This window comes from Battus philenor, unplaced genomic scaffold (genome assembly GCF_028537555.1).
Source record: "Battus philenor isolate CCGP_79_NKW_IND1 unplaced genomic scaffold, ilBatPhil1.0.hap1 SCAF_14, whole genome shotgun sequence".
NCBI classification, from domain to species: domain Eukaryota; kingdom Metazoa; phylum Arthropoda; class Insecta; order Lepidoptera; family Papilionidae; genus Battus; species Battus philenor.
The window spans coordinates 2,076,149-2,097,389 of record NW_027181676.1 but is presented as its reverse complement, the minus strand read 5'-3'; the positions used below and the strand labels follow the sequence as shown (position 1 = coordinate 2,097,389).

Here is a 21,241-nt window from a genome sequence, read left to right as displayed (position 1 = left end):
ACATCATATTTTTAACACATTGTTAACAGTGACAATGTATTATAGGCATTCGCTACAATTCAACTAACTTCTTACAATGCTTTATTTTACAAAATATTGATGAACGAACCACGAATTAGGCTATGCTTGGTATTTCTGATAGTGTAGACGAATAAAAGAAAACAAAACAGTCATAGACAGCAGATGGAAAGCATGTGTATAACATGACCACTGGTCCCTGAGATAGGTAGACGACGTGGTCGTTGGAACACGTTAGTTGCAAGCCGGTGACAATCAATCGTGATGGAAATCTACGGAGTGGGTTTAAGTCCAGCATCAGGTGTCTTTTAGTTCAAATGGTGATGACTTTGATAGATCACAGATTCCATTACCTTCTCACTATAACCATTGCTCAAATAGTGAAGGAAAATCATGCGAAAATCGGTACACTACTATGATATTACAATGTTAGGATTAAAGTTTATTTAAATACACAAGACTGTAAATCCACTAATCAGATTTACGGCCTTCTGCTCTTGAATAATTTTGGATCTCAACATATTATATTTTGAAAATCTTAAAAACAAAAACATTATTCAGAATGAAAAAATAATTTTCAGTCTCACAGATTATTAAAGTTACATGAAACGCATCGGCGATTATTCCAGCGATTATCTCTTTTGTATTATCGATATTCGAATAGAATTTTATTAGCGTGAAATATTGTATTGCATATGGAATATTTTAATTTCAAGTACCTGGCTTACGTTTTAAAAGAGGAAAAAAAATAATGATTAAAGTCATTAAAACAAAGTGCCATTGTCGCGAACTACGCGCGCTCATGATTTAATATCGCAATACAATCGAGAAGTGTTCGCTTATGCAAGCGATCCTCCGAATACAGAAGTTTTACTGCGTCATTGTTGTCCATAATAAAACGTTCGGAAACCTCGCATGTTACTCCCGGCTGCATTTACATATAGTACCGCTATCGGAGCGATACAACCTCTCGTTCGTAACGAATCATTACTCGCTTTTTTTTCTTCTCGTAATCAAGTTTCCGAACGCTTTCGACGAACGCCCAAAACAAACATGGCGCGAATTTGACAGTATTAATTCTGTCGCTCTCGCATCGCATTATCGGGTCCGGTGGAATATTTACATTATTTTCTTTATGAAACGTCGATTTGGGCTGAGATGTTTTTGTTTGCTTTTAATCGTGATTAAGTGTCGAACTCACAAACAGTCCAGAGTATAATGGAGTCTTGCGGCTTTCGCTTTTCCATTACTGTCCCCGCCAAAGGTTGGCAGCACCGTATAACTATATAAAATACAGGAGTACCCAACCTGCGGCTCTGAAACATTTTTTTAACTTCGATTATCTGTTGAATTATTTTAATATACGGAAAAACTTTAAAATTCGTGAAATCAAAACACCGATACTAACTAACTAACATCTGAGTTTCCGTCAATAATTGTCAACCAAACTTTATAGTATTATCAAAAGATGTAAAATAGATATGTTTAAACTAAAAATGATTTAATTATTTTAAATGCGCAATTAATATAGCGGTCGGCAAAAAAATATTTCTTTTAAAAATGGTTCGGACAATTAAGGAGTTTGGTCACCCCTGATGTGTATATTTTGCGTTAATTTCTTTTCATATTTAAAATATTTTGACATATCTAGAGCGGAGAATGTTATCTCGAGTCGCTGTCGTATTTAAAATGGTATAAGATCTTTATTTTCAATAACCCGCTTCGCTGAGACTGTTCGACGGTTTAATTGTCAGAATTTAAGAAAAAAACTTTTTTTTTTTGTTAATATAAAGAGATATTGTTTTGGTTGTGTTATCAAAGATGGCGTGTTTTAATAATTATCGTGGTAAAAGTTGGTATGTGTAAAAGAATTAAACGCTTTTTTTTGTTCATAATTTCGCCCGAAACCGAAGCGACCGGTCGACCTTTATGCAAATGCCACAAGAGAATCCTTGTCTTACAGGTGTGATGACGTAGTGTCGAGCGCGAATTGAATCCACGTGGCGCACGCCTGGTCGCAGAAGACGGCTCGTTTAGACCTTTTACGATTAATCCAGTCTGGTGTTGCCAACAAATATGGCAGGGCTACCTGACGTTTCATAACCTGTTTTTGGGGTTTCCTCCTGGCCCGTTGCACGCGCCGAGATATTTATGGTCTTTGTTACGTAATGGTTCATCTAAAACGTTTAATTTTGTTTACAATAAAATAGATAACCAAAAATAAGGTAGTATATATGAGTATTTTTAATGAAATATATTTTACACACTAAGAGAAGACAATGTATCTTTTCGCTTCGTTAAATATACCGGTTCTGTTTGCGATAATGCATACATGATTAAGTGTAGGCGTAAAGCTTTATTGGGGTTAAATGTATAGCTTATATGCTGTCGTTTAATATATTGTACATATTAAACATATTAATGGTTTCGGAAATAATAAATAAAGTACTAAACGAAAAATACGACATAAGAGTTATATATAAAAATAAACATGGTTTACCATATGTTCGTAATTATAAATGATATATAATATATTTAACTATAATATCGCACGTCTAATGTTGCAGTTGAATTATATATAATAAATCACAGACAATTATATAGTCACACAGAGTAGAGCAGGTTGTTTTTTTTTTACAGGAAAAACATTGTAATTAAAAACCAAATACCATATACACTAGTTCAACTTGTTTTACCATACGTACCTTTGCATATTTCAAACATTCTTCCACCCATGCACATTGCCACAAAGACCAGGAAGCGGTTGACGAAGTTCCAATGACATCTGCAGTCATTATGTCTGTAAATAGAAGTGAAATGAGGCTAACATTATTTCTTTACATTTATAAACTATTAGCTCATTAGAATATAACAAATTAATTTAATTGCGGTAAACTATAGAACGTGGTAACTTACGGAGGGCCTTATAAGAAGGTTTAGGGTCACCCAGAGAAGAATAGATAGATAAAAGCTAGGAGTTTTCCTGGGAAATCGAATTGGAAATGAGGTGATCAGCAGAAAATCCATAGTCACTGACAGCTCAAAGAATTGCTCCTTTGGAGTGGCAGTTTTACCAAAAATTTAGATCAGGATTTGTCAATTTATTGTGTTAAATAAACAATTATGTACTAAAATAGTCTCCTAAATATTTAATGCAATGAATAAGATATAACTAATGGAGGAAGCGTTCGTTATTTAAATTCTCAAGGATTCGAACCGGCAGGAATAAGTTTTTAAATTGGATATCCCAAGGGATTGACGATTGCAAGTTTTGATTATTAATAAATTTAATAATTTACAAGCTCTGGTAATTTTATATTCTCATGTTTCGGAAGCTAACACTACGGTCAGTCAATCAACTCAGGGAACAGTTATTAAGTCCTATCCTAGACACAAACTTCAATTTTCCTTTGACAATTACAATAATTACTTAGTAAGCCACACTAAGTCTATATATATGATTTAAAGTAGGATTACATTATTGGTTGTGGTCTAGTGTTTTACCGCGCATGTTTATGTCTAAAAACATTATCTATATAAATGAATAAAATTGGAGTGTGTTTGTAATTTTAAATGCTTTTTCGACGCTTTTTCCGCTTTTTACTACTTGTATGAAAATCTATATACGGCACTAACACTAAAATCACACTTTTTTATTTTTGTCTGTCTGTCGGTTTGTTCTGGCTAATATATATATATATATATATATATATATATATATATATATATATATATATATATATATATATATATTCTATGGTATTTCATGAGATTTATGTTAAAAGAAAGCTCCATAATCTATGTAAAGCGAATCAAACGATGTTCAGTTTGTTACGGCGCTCCTTATCACTCGTCATCTGCAGCTAACATCGTCTTATCAGTTCGTATCTCAGATGATATCGGTTTTATTGTGCATGCTTCACGTCGCTCTGGGTCGGCTTGATTTACTTCCCGTAGAATTATTTTGCGGTTAATATCTTACCGATGCTCAAAAACGCCTTTCCTACACGTACTTGTATAAAGGATGATTAGTTATGGACATAAAAACTTTTAATAAGTGAATATATAGCTCGTTTATAAGAAAAACATTATTTACAATGAACTTAGTGATCACTGTAAAATACGTTACATTAATTCATTTTTAACATTGCAATATGATCTTTATATTATATTCTGGCAGTAGTCTCCGGGGTGTGTGTATATATATGTATATATGTGTATATATATAACATAGTTTTAATTTATATTACTTATATACTTCATAAACGTACCTTATTTGTCACTTTTTTGTTTTTTTTTTTACACTTAACCGTCAAGTATAAAGTGAAGAGATCGTTACGCCGCTAAGAATAAAACAAAGACTTGTGTCCACGTATATGCGTGTGTATATATGTACACATACACATACACACATACACACACACACACACACACATATATATATTTATATATATATATATAAATATAAATAATAGGCCTAACAGGTAGTAAACAATAATTAATTTCAATATATAGTAATTCGTATTTTGAAAACTATGATTTTACTTTATCTGTGAAACCGTTGGTGTTTGGTTAGATTGTAATATACATTATCGATAGTAAATAAATTATACATTCAAGCACTTTATAGCTTTTACACTTATAATCAATCAGCCTGTATAAAGTTCAGAGTTTTCTGCCATTATTGTAATGTTTACAGCTTACCTGGGCACACCCTAATGTGAGTCACTTGTTTAAAAAACAAAGGCAAGACGTAGTAAGGTGACCCTTGATACTTTACAGAGGTTTAAAACAAAATACAGACTATTTTTAAGTTTAATTAAATACGTATGCTTTAGGTCAGGAATAGCAAACCTTTTTAGTTTGGCATGTCAAAATTTTCAAAACATATTTTTTTCGCGTGTAGTCAAGAAATTACACGAGAAAAGTTTAAAAAAATTTAATTCATATCAGTTATGTTATTATTTTGTTAAATGGCAATAAAAATACAAAATAAAACATTTAAATTTAGAGATATGATTCACAAAAAATATTGATAAGATTACAATTTAATACTTATTCTAATTACAACTTATGTGTATATGTATGTATAAGTATAATTGTTAAATGCTTTTAAATGTTTTTAGTATGTACACTTGTTACGCCATATTATTGTGCTTGTATATTACGTCTGTTTTCAGTTTTTTTTTCTGTCTTAGGTATTATTTTGCTATATTTTGTTTGAAAAAAATTTTAAATTGAATTAAAGATTCAAAATTTCGACTATGATTTAATTTTTAAAACAATTATAAATGAAAATACTACTAAACTTAACAAGAATATTATTTAGTATATTTAGTAGTTTTTCGATAAATAATTTTTCGAAAACAAGTGTCCTAAGTTATTCATTATTACATTAGTTACCTTTCAGTACAACTCCCGTCAAAATTATTTTTTTAATGTTATAAACAGACACTTTAATTATGCTTACTTCTATATGTAGAGATTAGTTGCTTTCTTTTTGGGTTACGTACAAGATGTAAAAAAATTATCATATAAATTAGGGGTACCGGAAAGTAATGTCGCTTTCTTAATTTAAATTTACACGACTTCATTTTTAATTTGTTTTTTTTTTTATTTCTAATCGACAATATATTTATTTGTGTTATCAATAACCTTTTGCCATCTAGTATACGAATTTCGGCATTGAAAATGAGCGTTAAAAATCAATCGGTTTTTCTGTAAAATATGTCGACAGAAACGACATTACTTTCCGTTCCCAATAATATTTTTTTACGTAACTTTAGAGATACATCAGGATTTGGTGAAATAACTTGTTTTAAAATAATCACTAATTAACCAATATATTTATAGCTTCAATCCAACTGTAATTGTTTTCGCTTACGATAATTTTATATCTTATTTTGACGATAAAATGCGCAGGAAACGGACACGGTAGCGGCGACACGTCAACAGATAAAATTAAAAAGTAATAAACGCCGATTTCGTTCAGAAACGCGGAATCTGTTCGCAATATCGCGTTATTATTGGTCAGTTATTGCGAATGTGAATTTGGGCGTTTTCTGATTGCGCGTTTCCCCGAAACCTGCGCTCGGTGCAGTCCGGTTGCTGTCCCGTCTCCCGGCTCGCAATTAAGCACTGTTTACCGGCATTAATTTTTGGCAATAAAAGGGGGGCACGCGTGATATGTTCGGTGCATGCGCCTCAGATGCGCCGTGGGAAAAGCGGTCGCTTTGTGGTCCATTGTGCGCGCAATTAGCGGAGCTTTTTATTAATTTTTTTTTTCGACTCAATTTCGCAACTCGCACTCGTCGGAGAAATGTCGCATCGGTTAATGCGTTGGCCCAAATGTTTGCCGTTAATTTGTGAGTCGACACAACTTATTTCCCTTCGACGGTTGGTTTCGGTTTTTTCGTGGTCGCATTGCGGGCACAAATTATTATACAATAATTCCCGATCGTCAAATATTTGGTTTTTTGCGGATCACACGCGGAGGCGAGATGGCTGCAGTCGTCTTCCCGTGTGATTGCTTGGGGTCCGACGCGATGATTGCTCCTGATTGTTATCAGTTTCCAGAGATCCGAGTGCGCGGCTTTTGTGCTCGGGTGTTGCACGCATTCAACGGGTTACTTTAAACGTTTCTTTTTTTAATGACGCTTAATAATTTTTTACTTTAATATTCAAAGATCGCTCTCTCATTTTCCTGATCAATACCGGCTTATGTTTGTGGAAATTTTTACTATGTATAGCGAGAATATGTCGAGTTTTTGTTCGAGCCTTTTTTCCATTCACCATATAAATGATCAGTATGAAATATACTAGATCAGTTTATTTTTATATTGGAATGCTAACATCTTCCGGTAGTAGATACTCTACAGTAGTATATATATCTCAACCTGTTTTGAACTATGTCCCACTTTAAAATTCTTTTACCCCTCTATAAAACATATATTATTTTTATATTAAAGCGAATTGTCCCCTGTAACAATCCAATTACCCCCATGTGGGTCGTGGGCCCACGTTTGGAAACACTGCTCGACAGGGTAATCAGAAATTTGAAAATGGATTTACTTAATATGTTATGATTAAGTTATTTATTGTATTTGAAACTATCAATGTTCGAATACATTAATTGAGAGCAAATGAGCTAAACATTAAGCCCTTCAACGTTTTTACACCTGTCAATCACCCTGTGTATACCTAAATTTATCGTAGCGTGAAACTCTGTGTGCTCTTGATGATTAGTATAAAACTTTGCATTGTGTGGCAGTCGTCAGAGAAACAAGTCCTCATCGCTTTCTCGTGTTTGTCAGATTTTCTCACGCATACAAAAATCACTGTTCTAAAAAAGGTCAAAAAAGTACATTAAAGTTATGTAAGTAGGTTTTTGCGCACTGGTAGCTCAGTGGTATGGGAATGACACTTGCGATCGTACGTCGCGGGTTCGATATTTACATTATATAATTAATATTTAGTGCATTAATTATATAGGAATGCCTATGCTCAAAAGTTTGAATAGGATGGGCAGTAGCGTTCTCTGCATACCATAATGCTACAACGTGATCGCCAACCCGCCTGCCTTGTGGCGATTGTCAACCTGTAGATTTGGGGGAGGGGGGGGTCTAAAGCCTTGCAGTGGACGCCTATGTGCTGAAACGAGATGCAGTTTTGTAATTTTGAGTAAACAAATTATTTATATGTTTTTAACATATAGATATGCAGTATTGATTATTCCTTGTTATCAGTGGTTATATTTTGTTATTGTTAATTGTCAGTAGGAAAGTATAAAAAAGGCACAGATAAAAAGCAGTGTTGGTATATCTGACGTGGTTAAGTCGAACGCGCCCAAGGGAGACCGGTGTGAGTCACGTTCGTACCACCGGCCAACGTTTGATCCGATGTTGGTGCAAACAAAGCTACCTCATTGTAAATTATATCGTCGATCGACTTTTCATTTGTCACGTAATGAGCTTAAAATTATTGTTTACAATACAGAAGTCATTGTGGGTAACTTATAGTTTATATAGGTTTGTACAAAAATTGATTAAAGTTAATAGTGTCATACAGAGTGATTGAAAATATGCTTTAAAAAGATGAACGTGGAGCAAAAAATTTAGACCGTTTTCACCTATAACAAATCACCCTGTATAGCGATGAGTCATTGAGCTAATTTGTGTTCTGTTGTAAAGAACATAATTCTATAACTTTTATAAATTGTAAAAACGGTTGTAGGAGCATATATATATATAAAACTGTATTGGTCACTCCTTAACACGAGAACAATTTTAAATTTTCCATTATTTTCTTTACCTTACTAATACTTCTTAAAAAGGTATATATAAAAAAATATGTGTACAGAAGCTTTCAAATTTTTAAAGAATGTAATTGACAGTTCGCTGTGAACTTCGCCCGTTTCGTTCTCATCGTCGCTTCTGTCCACAGAAGTCCTATGCAAGATATAGTCTTCCGCCAAAGATGTTTATGGTGTGATATATCATAATCAAAACGCTGTGCTGGCGAGTTGGCGATCTCAGTGTTACTTGGTACGGAGCGGATGCTGCTGTCCATCTTCTGAAACTTGTGAAACGCAGTGACAATCCTAATTATTATGCACTAAGTATGAATTATATATAATAGTATACCGGCAATTGGAAACCACCACCCTATGATCGCAAGTCTTAGTCCCCTACCGGTGAGTTGCTACTGCTATATTAGCTTGTTTGACAGTTCGCAGTGAACTTTGCGCGTTTGACAGTTCGCTTTGAACTACGCACATATAGCACTACACGTAGCTATGCGTTGCAATAACTTCTATTTAAATTTTTTTTTTTTAATTGACAATGTTTTATGTTTGTGTAATGTGACATTGAGAACGTAATTTCTCCGCCTATATCGATTACGTGAAGCAGTGCGTGTTATTGGATTTGCGTAAGCTATTATGGCGCGTAAGAAAGGATTAATATTGACATATCCAGATTGGCGTTTTCAACTGCTTTCGGGTGTCGGACGGGCTAACAAGTTGCAGCCGGTGCAACAATCTCTTCTGACTTAACTGGATCACTTGTTAATATTTTTTTTTTGCAATCGATTTAACTGACGGCGTATCGATTTCGAGAATTATCGATGTGTAATTAATTTACTTACGATTAGCTCGGACGTTGACTGTGTTTGACTGGCGTTTTTATATTGGTGGTACAATTCCGTTAGTTAAGTAACTTTCATATTTTAAAGGTAATATCAGCTCTTACAGATCCTTGTCTTTCATCTGATGTTTTTGTTCTCAATCAGTTTAATAATCGATTTGTAGGAGCTATATTACGTCGACGTCCGCGGCGACCGTGGAGACCCTTAAAAAATCCAATGCGGGATTCTTCCTAGGGCCGGTAGGTCTTGAGGTAATAACAACACGAAGTCTGAATTAAAAGTGTGTATATCATTCGAACTTTGCCCGTATTTATAGCGCTGTATATAAGGAATTATATTTCTGTGGAATTCCCCTTTTCGATGTGTTGCACATTGTATACAAACAAATTGTAAATTTATGAAACGTTAAAGGTAACTGAAAATTGTTATGAAGGAGGTTTTTGGCTAAAAGACTCCTGTAGGAGTCTTGTTATTGTAAACAATTGTTATAACAGATGTCAGTAATGTTGGTTAAGCGTTACGAAATCCCTGTACAGGCTGCACGCGACTGCTGCCACTACAATTCTGCCCTGCGTATCGCGTATATTATATATCTATACTATATATTACATAACTGCCACTGCCAATTATAGTATAGTTGGTTTAAATTGTTAAAAATAGCATAATAGTAATAACGATATAACCTACTATGTCGTCTGTGTAGTCATATGTATTTCGTTAAAGTCAATCCTGAGTACTATACCCATTGAACATGGTACGATGGAAAATTATATCTGTTCGATGTTAAAGACATACATTTAAAAAAACTTTTAAGTTAAACGGTTTTTTGATACCCATATTGTGGTGGTTGTGGAAAAATATGTACCTAGTCCGCCATATTGGAACGGCGTCCATCTTGAATTTATAATGTTATTGATTTTATTATATTGTATTGTCATCTAAATTAAATGTGTGTACCAAATTTCAGATCAATCTGACAACGGGAAGGTGCTTAAATTTCAATTTCTAATTTTGACCCTTAGAAATAAACAAATAAATTACGTACGGGTCGAACTAAATAAAACCGTTTAATAAAAGGAACGTCCGAGAAGCCGCAATAATTCCCGTTGACAATGTGAGAGAACGTGGCAATTTTTTATCTGATTACTCGGTATATTGTTAATAAGGGGTCGTTATGTTCATCGTGAATTGTCGAAAGTGGACGGGTATTCTTATAATTGTGATGTTATGCCATCGGGTGACTCGTCAGCGTCAGCGGGCGGGTTGAAAGTCTCGTGATGGAGCGCCGGCGAGCTTTTATTGACTTTTAAATGCCATGATGATAATTGTACGGAATAATTACAAAATTAAATTCGCATCTCTTGATTCTTTTTCACAAGGTTACTGATCATGTGGCATTTGTATTATCGAGTACGATCACGCAGAGTTCAGAGGGCGCTTAGAATAAAACCTCTGTTTGCATAGCGAAGATCGATTCCGAATTGGAAGACCGTAAAGATATTAGATCGCTGACGTAAAGGTTTCATGCATCAAAGGCTTCTTGAAGAGAACATTGTCTTGTGGCATCTCCTGATGCTTCTGTAGAGCTGATAATTTCGGAACTTATCTTTATTATAAAATTTAAATAAACAGCGATGTCCTATATCGACTTTTTATTCGACTTCTTTACTTCGCAGTAAAGAATTGAGTACGGATAAATATTTGTACATAAACATTTATAATAATACTTGATTTATGTCAAAATGTTTTTATTACGCAGCGAGCAGTGGTATCTCGGCGGTAGAGAACTTGCGTTCGTAAGTAGCAAGTTCGATTCCAGGGATACAATTTTGTATAATTTTCACACTATGTATTAATTATATAGGATTGGCATACTTCACAACAACATTCTAGATGATGGGCAACCAAAAACAAAATTGCGATAGCCAACCCGCCTGCTAAGTGTGGCGATTATGGTATATCCTCCTCATAGATATCTTTGGAGAGGCTTATATTTTGCAGTGAGGGCAATATGTAATACGTAGTTTTACTGAAGCAATTTTTATAAAGCATAAGTGAATATAGATGTAATATATATATATTACGAAGCTCAAGATATATATATATATATATATGTATATTACGAAGCATCCTCAACAAATGTATACCCAATGTCATACCTAATTTTGGGGTTCGCGGATCTTCAATCTGAGTTCGACTAAGCTGTAGCGGCTGCACAAAGCTATTGGCACGGACTTCAAACCGAAACCACGAATTTAAAGTGTCGTTCCAAATAAAAAAAAAACATTGCATTTTTATTCTAAATTTATATGGTGTCAGACCAAAGAGGTTCCAAACCTTCGAAGAGGTCGATACTAATATTTAACAATTTCGCATCTGTTATTTTTTTAAGCGTGCTATATATTCATGAACACAAACCCGCTCCATGGACAGAACCAATTGGCACAAGTTAAATACACATCGGTTAATTGAGGAAAGTAATTTACCGCGTCCAGTGCATTTAATATTATAATTGGCAATTATGAATATCTTGTTACATCGCCTACGACATCTGCGCATAGCACTACAGGTGTGATCTCATGTGTAATTAAAAAAAAATTATAATTTATATCGTACGTTTAAAACTTGATCTAACGACTGTGTATTCATATCTTTATTTATGTTTATAAACATACACGAAGACGTGTTTATTTTTAGTGTATAATTTTAAAAATAAATTTATTATACAGGTTGATTGTTAATAGATGTGTATATGTGAGCTTTAAAGGGGTGAGCAATGTAGCTGTTAAGTTTTTTTTGCAGAGAAACATACTATATGTTTATTCCTTTTTACATATAGTTGCACTAACTAGCGCAGTTATATATAATATAATGAAGCTACCAACAAATCTTTGATAATTGTACCAGTTTCAATCAATGTGGACTGATTTCATTTGCCCACGCTTTTTCAACTCGTCTTATAATAATGACCTTTAACTAAATGACTTGAAATGAAAATGAAGTGAAATGAAATAATTTTATTTGCGTAAACATAGTTAAAAGGTTGTCACAATTTTATAAACATAAGTATCACATGTTTAGCCAGTATCGGCATGCAAAAGTAGCTAGGCATTATACCAAATCATTAAAATTATTATTTGGTAAATTTCTTTCATTCAAAACTAGAAAAGCTATTCGAAATACAAAATCCAATTCAATTTTAAAACATTTAAATAATTTGATTTATAAATATATTTGGCTTTTATTAACTATACATTAAATAAATATACGGATATAATAACAAAAGGTTGTACCGATATAAAATAAATAAATTTCTTATTGCAAGCATATTTTCATGCTGTCGCTTGTTTACAGGGTTCCGTATTAAAATATTTTCTTTTTTATTAATTATTTTATAGAGAATATTTGCGAATGAGCCGTAGAAAATTATTCCGAGCTGAATATATATCTAAATTATTTTAAAATGGATGCAGTTTCCAAAAACATGGAACACAAGTGTTCAAGTTTGTATCATCAAAATGGCGGGAACTTTACCGGATTGTCGTTAATCATGTTAACAACAAAGCTCATTAAGGGTGCATTTGTAATAATCACTTTCGGCTACACTGTCGACTTGATTGTGCAATTTTGAAACCTGTTTACATTATGAATAAAGAATATTTTGCAATGACCCAGATGTCGGAGAATGCCGTTGATGGTGCACAGCGCTAATTAGCGCCTTATCATCAATCATTTATTGATCGGCGAAACGTGCTAGGAGGGTGTGATATTCGCGCAAAGGAAATAGTATCTTATAACAAAGGCAATTAGGCTACAAATTGAACAACAAAAAAACAATTAAGAGCAGTATTGCGGATCTTGTATGTATGGAATCCTTTTTGTGAATTCACACTATTGAATGTAAATAAGTAATTATTATTATCACTTATAATCAAGAGCCAGGGTTGTCTGATGGTGTAATTTATGGGTGTCGCAGTTTTGACGCTCGTGAGATGAAAGATGACATCGATAGAAAATGTTAAACATTTTAAAATTTTAAGGATATATTATATACATATCAAAAATAAAATGTCAAAATGTAATTAGTCTGGTCATAAATACTATTCTAATTAAAAACTATGTATTGTAAAATATTTTGAGATATTAAAATGGAGTGGGATGACGACGAGAATAGGATGGCTGTGACTGCCTTACGTAATGTAGATATGGTGAAAAAACTTAAAGGATGGAGACAATGGAGACCGCTTGTAACAACATTTATATATTTTTAATGGTTTTATATTAATATATTAAACGGACTCATTGTGTTAGTTATGTACAATAAAGAAATATGTTTTCTTCTGCATGTAGGTATAAAACTATGAAAGGGTAAATGTATAGTGCATTTGTTAGTTAAAGTTTTAAAGATTTTACACCTATTTCAAGCACTTTGTATAAAGTGATCACACTGAAATTTGTTTCATTATTTTTTACAATAACCAATGATTATATATTGTATTTATCACATATACGTTTCTGGGTGAATTGTCAAGAATAACCTAATACTCTGTTAATATATGTATGTGCTTAAATGTCTAAGTGTACGTAAATGGCACAAATTTATGATTACTTCGATCAATTATTTATGGTAAAATGAATAATAGAAGTCAAATACAGACTGCATATCTAAATTTGTTGAATGGAACCCATTCTTATTCATTTTGTATCTGTATTGATTTACTGTGGGCGTGTCTACGGTGCAGTGGTGACAATTTAAAAATAATTGTCGATATGTAGATAGCATCGATTGCTTTTATAAGTCGAGGTTCTAGTTCGAATATGATTTATTGCAGGTTTGACATTAGAGGTATCGGGTTTAATCTAGTAATTCCGTATTATAAAGCCACCTGTCTATGTTCGGAATGTAATTGTAAATATGTAATAGCGAAATTACATTTATTTAAATGCTGTTAAGAAAATTGCTAGAGATTAATTTCTGGGATAATTTCTTTATCAACGAACTCGCATTTTAAAAGGCTCACACAAATTATTTATTTATTTAAAAAGAATGCTAATAATATAGATTTAGATTTTATTTAATATTGGAACTTTTAACAGAACTTTTTTACTAAGCCGAAATTAGCCGATTGTTTCTTTCCGAACGTTGATGTACAATATCCTAAATATATAATAATATCAATCAATACCAACTGGTAAAAATAACTAAATATGATAGTATTGAATAACTTCTCTGTTTTGACACTACTTAATAAAAAAGTAAGCGAATGTGATTCAACAATTGATTACGTAACCAAGCAAATTTGTACAACAGAAACACTTGATGTTACATCTAAAGCCTCCGAAACCTTTCACACCTACTATACGTCTCTGTTGCTTACGTCCTAAGGCTTACAATGCGGTTAATAGTAATTTGTATATCAAACAACGAGAAGGCTGCCGCAAATTTGTCAATTGACCGTGTCAATTGTCCACCGCTGGGAGTCAATACGTTATTCATATTTATATAGCACTTAGGTTGATTTTACCGTGTCGCGGGTAGATGTGAATTGGTTTAAATTGTGTAGGTGGCGCTAGTGGGTGTGATAATGCGCCGGGCACATAGAGAATGCCCGTGAGAGTGATATTGCTCCCAAACAATTCCGTTTACTCTGGAATTAGGGAAGCGTGGGAGAGGTGAAAGGTTGCAGGGGAACTATTCCGTATTTCCCACTTTTAAAGCTCCTAAATGTCTTGTTTAGTATCGGAAGCTTCAAAGCTATGGAACGTTTGATTTTATCTGGATAATATATTTAATGGTAGCCGTCGGCAAAAATCAGATTACATCTAAAATAATGTTACACTCAAATGTAGACGAGTCGGAGCTTTATGTTTATCGCGAACTATAAACCAGTTTATTTGGGTCACTTGGACGCCCGCTAAGTCTTGTAACTTCAACTTACATCATTGATTTATTATTGACTATTAAAACCTGTACCGGGATTATCTGATACGTATGAGTTTTTAACATTTTGAAAGTAGAAATATGCTACTGTAAAATGTCAAGCGCGTAAAATTTGCATTGAATTCATTATAGTATATAAAAATATGAATGGTCTATTTCGAAATTTAAAATATAAACAAAAATGCAGCTTCGTCATTATTCTTGAAAACCGTATTTCTTAGTTATATTAATGTGTTATACAGGGTGAATGTATAGCACATTTGTCAGCAAAAACCTGTAAAGCTTTTACACTTATTTCCAATCACTCTGTATAAAGTGATCACTTTGAAATGTGTTACATAAATTTATTTTTTCTTTTAAAAATGCCACAGACCAAAGCATGCAGGGACGGATAGTAACCAATAATTAGTTTTAATTCGTAGTAATTCGATTTTGAAAAAGCTTTTATTTAATTATCGTAAGTTATTTTTTATTTCTAAAACCAATGATTTTTATATTAGGGTGTACCATATATTAATAGGTAGCAAATGAGCTATACATTCAGCCCTTTTAAAGTCTTTAAATCTATAACCGATCATCCTGTATCACGCTTTATATATGTTTTCCTCAAGCGCTAGCTACCTACCTCGCTGGGCTTCCCTAAGGTGCGGTATATCGATTTCGAGACTGCTATAGCAAAAGTGATGCGATACTGAATTATATAAGTGTATAGATCATACTAAGAATGGTTTGACTAACATGTGTTGTTCGTTTGCAGGCATACGAGTTGTCGACCCTGACGGGCACGCAAGTGATGTTGCTGGTGGCGTCTGAGACCGGACATGTGTATACCTTCGCGACGCGGAAACTCCAGCCCATGATCACGTCGGACTCAGGCAAACGGCTCATCCAGACCTGCCTCAACTCGCCCGACCCGCCCACCACCAGCGAGCAGCGCATGGCGGCCACCGGCTTCGAGGAGACCGAGCTCACCTATAACGTTGTTGACGAGGATATGAAGGTGAGACAACTGGCGTATGCTGGCTCCGCGCAGTACCCCATCGAGCATCACCCGGGGCTTGCGCCGTCGCCGCTGCAGCAGTACCACCAGCATCCACCATGTCCCTCACCGCTGCCGCTCGGCTCGCTGGGACAACCCTACTCCCACCCGCACCTCTCGCACCCCCACATGTCACACCACCCGCAGCGGTAGATCGCAGGGGATACACCCGACAGCGGTAGATCGCGGAGCATCCCCGCCTGCGACGCCGGCAGGGACTTCCCCGCAATCGCAGATTACATGAGTTATACACGAAATGCAAGCAATGAAGTATTTTGTTAACTATATTTGTAAATAGCTCACGGATAGAATATAATTTCTTTATTTATGTCTTTGTTTGTTTGTTGAGCATTGGAGTTGGGTCCACTGATAGTCATTTTACAGTCATACGTAACTTCGTAACCGTCCGGAAATTTCTTATTCTGATATTGTGGCGGCTCAGGTCGAGGCTCCATAGGGAGCCCAAGAGATTCGCTACCTTAAAAGAGGTTTTATGCTAAGCGCCCTCAGCGCCATGCCCCCTCGTACTAGCGGAATTTGCAAATGCCACGTATGCAAGAGTATAAGTCAGGTTCAAAAATCCGGTAATGATCGTTGATTTCATTCTTAACTATCTCTTAAAGTGCTATTGTCGAATATAATATTAGACATATTTAATAAAAAATATATCCGATTGCGATTAGAAATTACCTCGGACTTTCAAAAGTGCGGTCATTAAGAGATTAAATTATTTAAATCGGTCTCAGGTTTAGACGGATCCGGAAGTGGGAGCGCACTTGAGCTGTTGACTCATTACGACCAATGAATTGTCCATTCATGCAACATGTAATAGTGACAGGTTCAAAATGCCTTTCGAAAGTACTTTTGTATTAATAATATAACGAACTTTATCAATAGTCGATTTGCATTCATCTGTATCTTTTTATTTACCATGCTATATAGTCTGATGGGCAAATCAGCCAAAGTCAAATGGGTTATTTCTCGGCCCTTCTCACGTGATATCTTACATCATGTTTTTTCCTTCTAATCACAAATTCACAGGTGATGCCGTTAGATTTATTAATTAATTTGTCTTTTGCAAAAGCGACCTCTAAAATTTCGCCACTCCCTACCAGAAAGGCTTTTTCTAACAATTTCGTTTTAATTGCATTTATATGACGTCACTTCGAAGCGACTTGTGATTTTCATATGAACCCTTTGCAATGGAAAGCTCGGAGCCATTTGTAATTGGTCTTCAAACTTCGGAACTACGCTACGGATTAAATGAAAATTATTTTCACTATTTATCACAAAAAACTTTAAATATATTCCCAAATTATTAAAAAATAGTAATATATCGATGACTTCTGTAATGCTATTTTCGCTAAATTCGATTCTAGTTCGAAACATAAATAAAAAATTCCGAGTGCAAATGTTTAATATGAAGGTATGATTGTATTCGTAATTCAAATATTCCTATTGCTGATGATAAAGTAGTTATGATTAGTTAAATACAAACTAATATCGGTAGGTTAAGAAATCGTATATATAACCAGTGCGTAGCGGACGCTCCGGTGGCGCCTCCGATGCAAAAAGAGAATAACTCGCTAACAAAGTAGCAGGTGTTTGAAACTAGAGACAGTTTCCAATTACCGAAGCCGCGCTGCCCGGAGCCGTTCTGATCCGGATTATCGACAGACTTAATTGAAATTACTTTCGAGATGAGAACGTTTTTAATTATTGTCCCGTCTAATATCGATACCAATGCTATAACTCTAACATTTACATTCGTATATTTCCTAGATAAATTTTGTATAAATTAACACTACTTTATAAAGACAGCTAAACAACATGTGGCAGGGTTTTTTGAATTTAGAATTTCGAGCCTGTTTGAAAATAAAGAACGCGCAAAAAATAGGCCCTGTGTGTTACTACCGCACGTTTTAAATTATCATTGAAATGATTTGAATTAAACGGCTTCAGGAGATGAGAAAAAATATCAAAATATATAGAAACTATTTTCTAAGTTTCTATTTCCTATTTTACGTTTTGCAACACCTCTGAAATGTTGCATTCTGAGAAAAGAAAAAGTTGAAAGCCTCTGTCTTAAAACAATAATTTAGTGTCGTTAAATATAGTATTATTAATTAAATTGTGTCAATTAGAAATCATTATAACACCTTACTCAATAGTTAAGCTACAAACTTGAATTGTTTCCAAAAGTTGTTTATCGAATGATTTGTAAGACCAGATTCGTTGCTTGAATCGACTATAACTCTATTAGGACAAGATTATCCTGAAACATTCGGTGTTTTTAAAAATGTTTTTGAGAGCACGTGCATCAGATTTTTATACATGGATCGAGAAGCAACAGTCAATATGATATTTTTTTTCAAAATTTTCTCTTAAAGATAAATTACAGGCATTAATTATTTGGACAATATTCCATTGTTATATTAGATAAAATTATAAATATTTATTAAATGCGTATTTAATAAATGAATAAATAAAACAAATTTTATTGTTAATCAAAATGTATTACTTTTGGTCGTACATATAGATATTTCGAGGTACAGTTAAACACGTTAATTATAGTTGTTGATCCTATCTTGGAATGAGTTCACGGTATTGAGGGAAAATTAAAAGTAAACTGCAGTATAATTAGTTAAAATTTAGTTTCATTTGAGATATGAGAAGTCGTTAATAGTCCATCAATTACAGATGAGACGTTATCCGCTACGAGAATGATTCTTAACATTTTTGCACCGGCCGGTCGTGTGTCATACCAGTTGCGTTCAAGTTTCTCGATGTCCAGCGGCGTCTGTTTTCTCTGTTTCCCAGGGAACAGTTTCACCTGTCATCAGAGTTGCGTACATAAATATGATTCTTTAGGCATTCGTACAACGTGCGCTGTTGTTTCGTGAATATAAACAGTTTCAAAACGTCTCTCATAGGACGCATGTGTTAGTGAATTGTCGGTATAAATATGGAATTCGGTCAGTGCCCTCGCGGCCGGATCTCCTAATCTCGTGTTCGTCTCGTTTCGTAACGTTGCGAAAGCATTTTCGCTTTCAGCGTCTGCGTCTCTTGGGCGGATTGTAATAATATATACAAATACAAAATTAATCTCTTATAGTGTTGTAAGCTAAAAATTCAATGCGGCAAATTATATTTATAATTTTTTTAAGACATGTCAAAATGTCAATTAAGAATAGCGAAAACTGGTATTGAATGGTTACAATGGGAAATTTTGCACTAAGTTCAAGGAATTGAAAAGATCAGTTCATACAGATTTATTCGACTGATTTTCATCTACTAGACTTTCTATTAGGCAGTTTGAAAGCGGCGTCAATCAGACATCTTCCGAGGACTCTAACAAAGGCTGTGCTTTGAAGTATATGTCACCTTATGCTTGGACAGATCTTGTTCTGCGCTGGCTTGCTCATTCTCACATCAACTTACCGTTGGGTTAAGTCGATCTCATTATTCCTGCTTGGATCACTAACTAGAGAACCCACTCCTTCTCCTATATTATGTTGTACATTCATGATCTTAACTTTTGTCATAACACGTTCATTGCTAGACATAGACTAGCTTATATATTTCCAATAAGACCTGTTGGAAACGGCCTGCATCTTGCTTCTGTTATTGTACATTTCTATAAGAAAACTAGCTGATCCCGCAAACGTTGTTTTGCAAAAAAATTGATATTTTAATTTACAAATAAAAAATAAGGGTTGATCGTAGAGGGGTGAAAATTTATGGTTGTATGTATTCTTGTATGCTGTATCACAAAAAAAAAAATTCGTTAAAAAAAATATTTTTTTTTAAAGTGTGAACAACCTTTATCACTTAGGAGTATAGAAAAAAGATAGTAGCCGATTCTCAGACCTACTGAATACGCATATTAAATTTGGTAAAAATCAGTCAACCCCCTTTCAGAGGAGTTCAAGTTCGAACACCGTGACACGAGAATTTTATATATTAGATCTTACAGTTATATTAACACTAAAAGAGATGTATATGTATATATATGGAACCTGGGTGTGTTTTTAACATGTTTTATAGCTGAGAGTGAGTCATGGGTCCATCGCGTATTCTGCACGGATCGCCTCGCCTGTATCAACTTATCAGCGCTATTGTTTTGATAAACGTTCGACGCGATCTCTCGTGAGTCACCTCGCGGTGTTCTTATATAATTGTCAGCGCGTAAGCTGATCGACGTTAGCCAACAATAAAGGCTAATTTGACTAATGCCTGCGTTGTAATCGCGGCCGCGTGTGGGATCAGACTAGCCACTCCTCTAATGAAAGCTCATCCGATGCTATTGTTCTTATATCTTTAATTTGCCTTTGTCTAATCGCCGCCGTAACTTGTTATTTAATCATGATACCCTGGTACCAGATCCTATTAGATGTACAGTGATTTGGACACGGTCTAATATAATTTTGAATGCAAATATTATTTTATTTATATATATATACCAGTGTCTAGCGAAGATATGTTGACGTATGTCTTTTGATTGATTTTTCAAAATTGCTGCCTTTACATAAATCGATGAATTTTTATAATTGTTAGAACGCTAGATAACTTGTGAGTTGAAGTGTAGGCAGGCGATATAGCGAACAACCACAAGGTTCTGAAGTTGGAACTTTGGTTTGGCACATATAGGTCAACCGACTAGATGGACAAACGAACTTGTTAAAAACGTCGCGAGACCTTGGATGCTAGGTCCTATTGGAAATTTACGAAGGAGGTATGTGTGATGATGATGATCATATAATTTAATGATCTCTTTAAAATGGATAGAGAGGGTGATGGTTCCAGGGCGATATGAATAGAAATGGATGTCTACTATACTTATCGGTAATTGTTTAGTAACAGATGGCGATGTTTATGAAATTCAGATGTCCATTCCTGCCGGTCGCTTATTTGGCGCGAGCGAAGGATTTTTAACGATCCAACGGAGGCTGCGTCTTGAATTATACGGACCGTCCGAGATACCGTGTCCGGCCATTAACTCGTCATGTGCGCGTTCGATTTTTTAAAATAAATCACTTTGCGAAATTCGCGCGAAACCGGCGCCTTTGTAATTAACGCGCCGTTGGACCACCCGAGAT

At 34.5% G+C, this 21,241-nt stretch overlaps 1 protein-coding gene across 1 annotated transcript in view; it reads left to right on the top strand.

Annotated features, from left to right (window-relative positions):
- Window positions 1–21,241, top strand: part of bs (blistered) — a 335,491-nt gene that overhangs the window by 21,348 nt on the left and 292,902 nt on the right. The window contains exon 2 of the mRNA XM_068777733.1: window positions 15,861–16,103. Within this exon, the coding sequence (XP_068633834.1) occupies window positions 15,861–16,103 (243 nt within the window). The remainder of the gene's footprint in view (window positions 1–15,860; window positions 16,104–21,241) is intronic.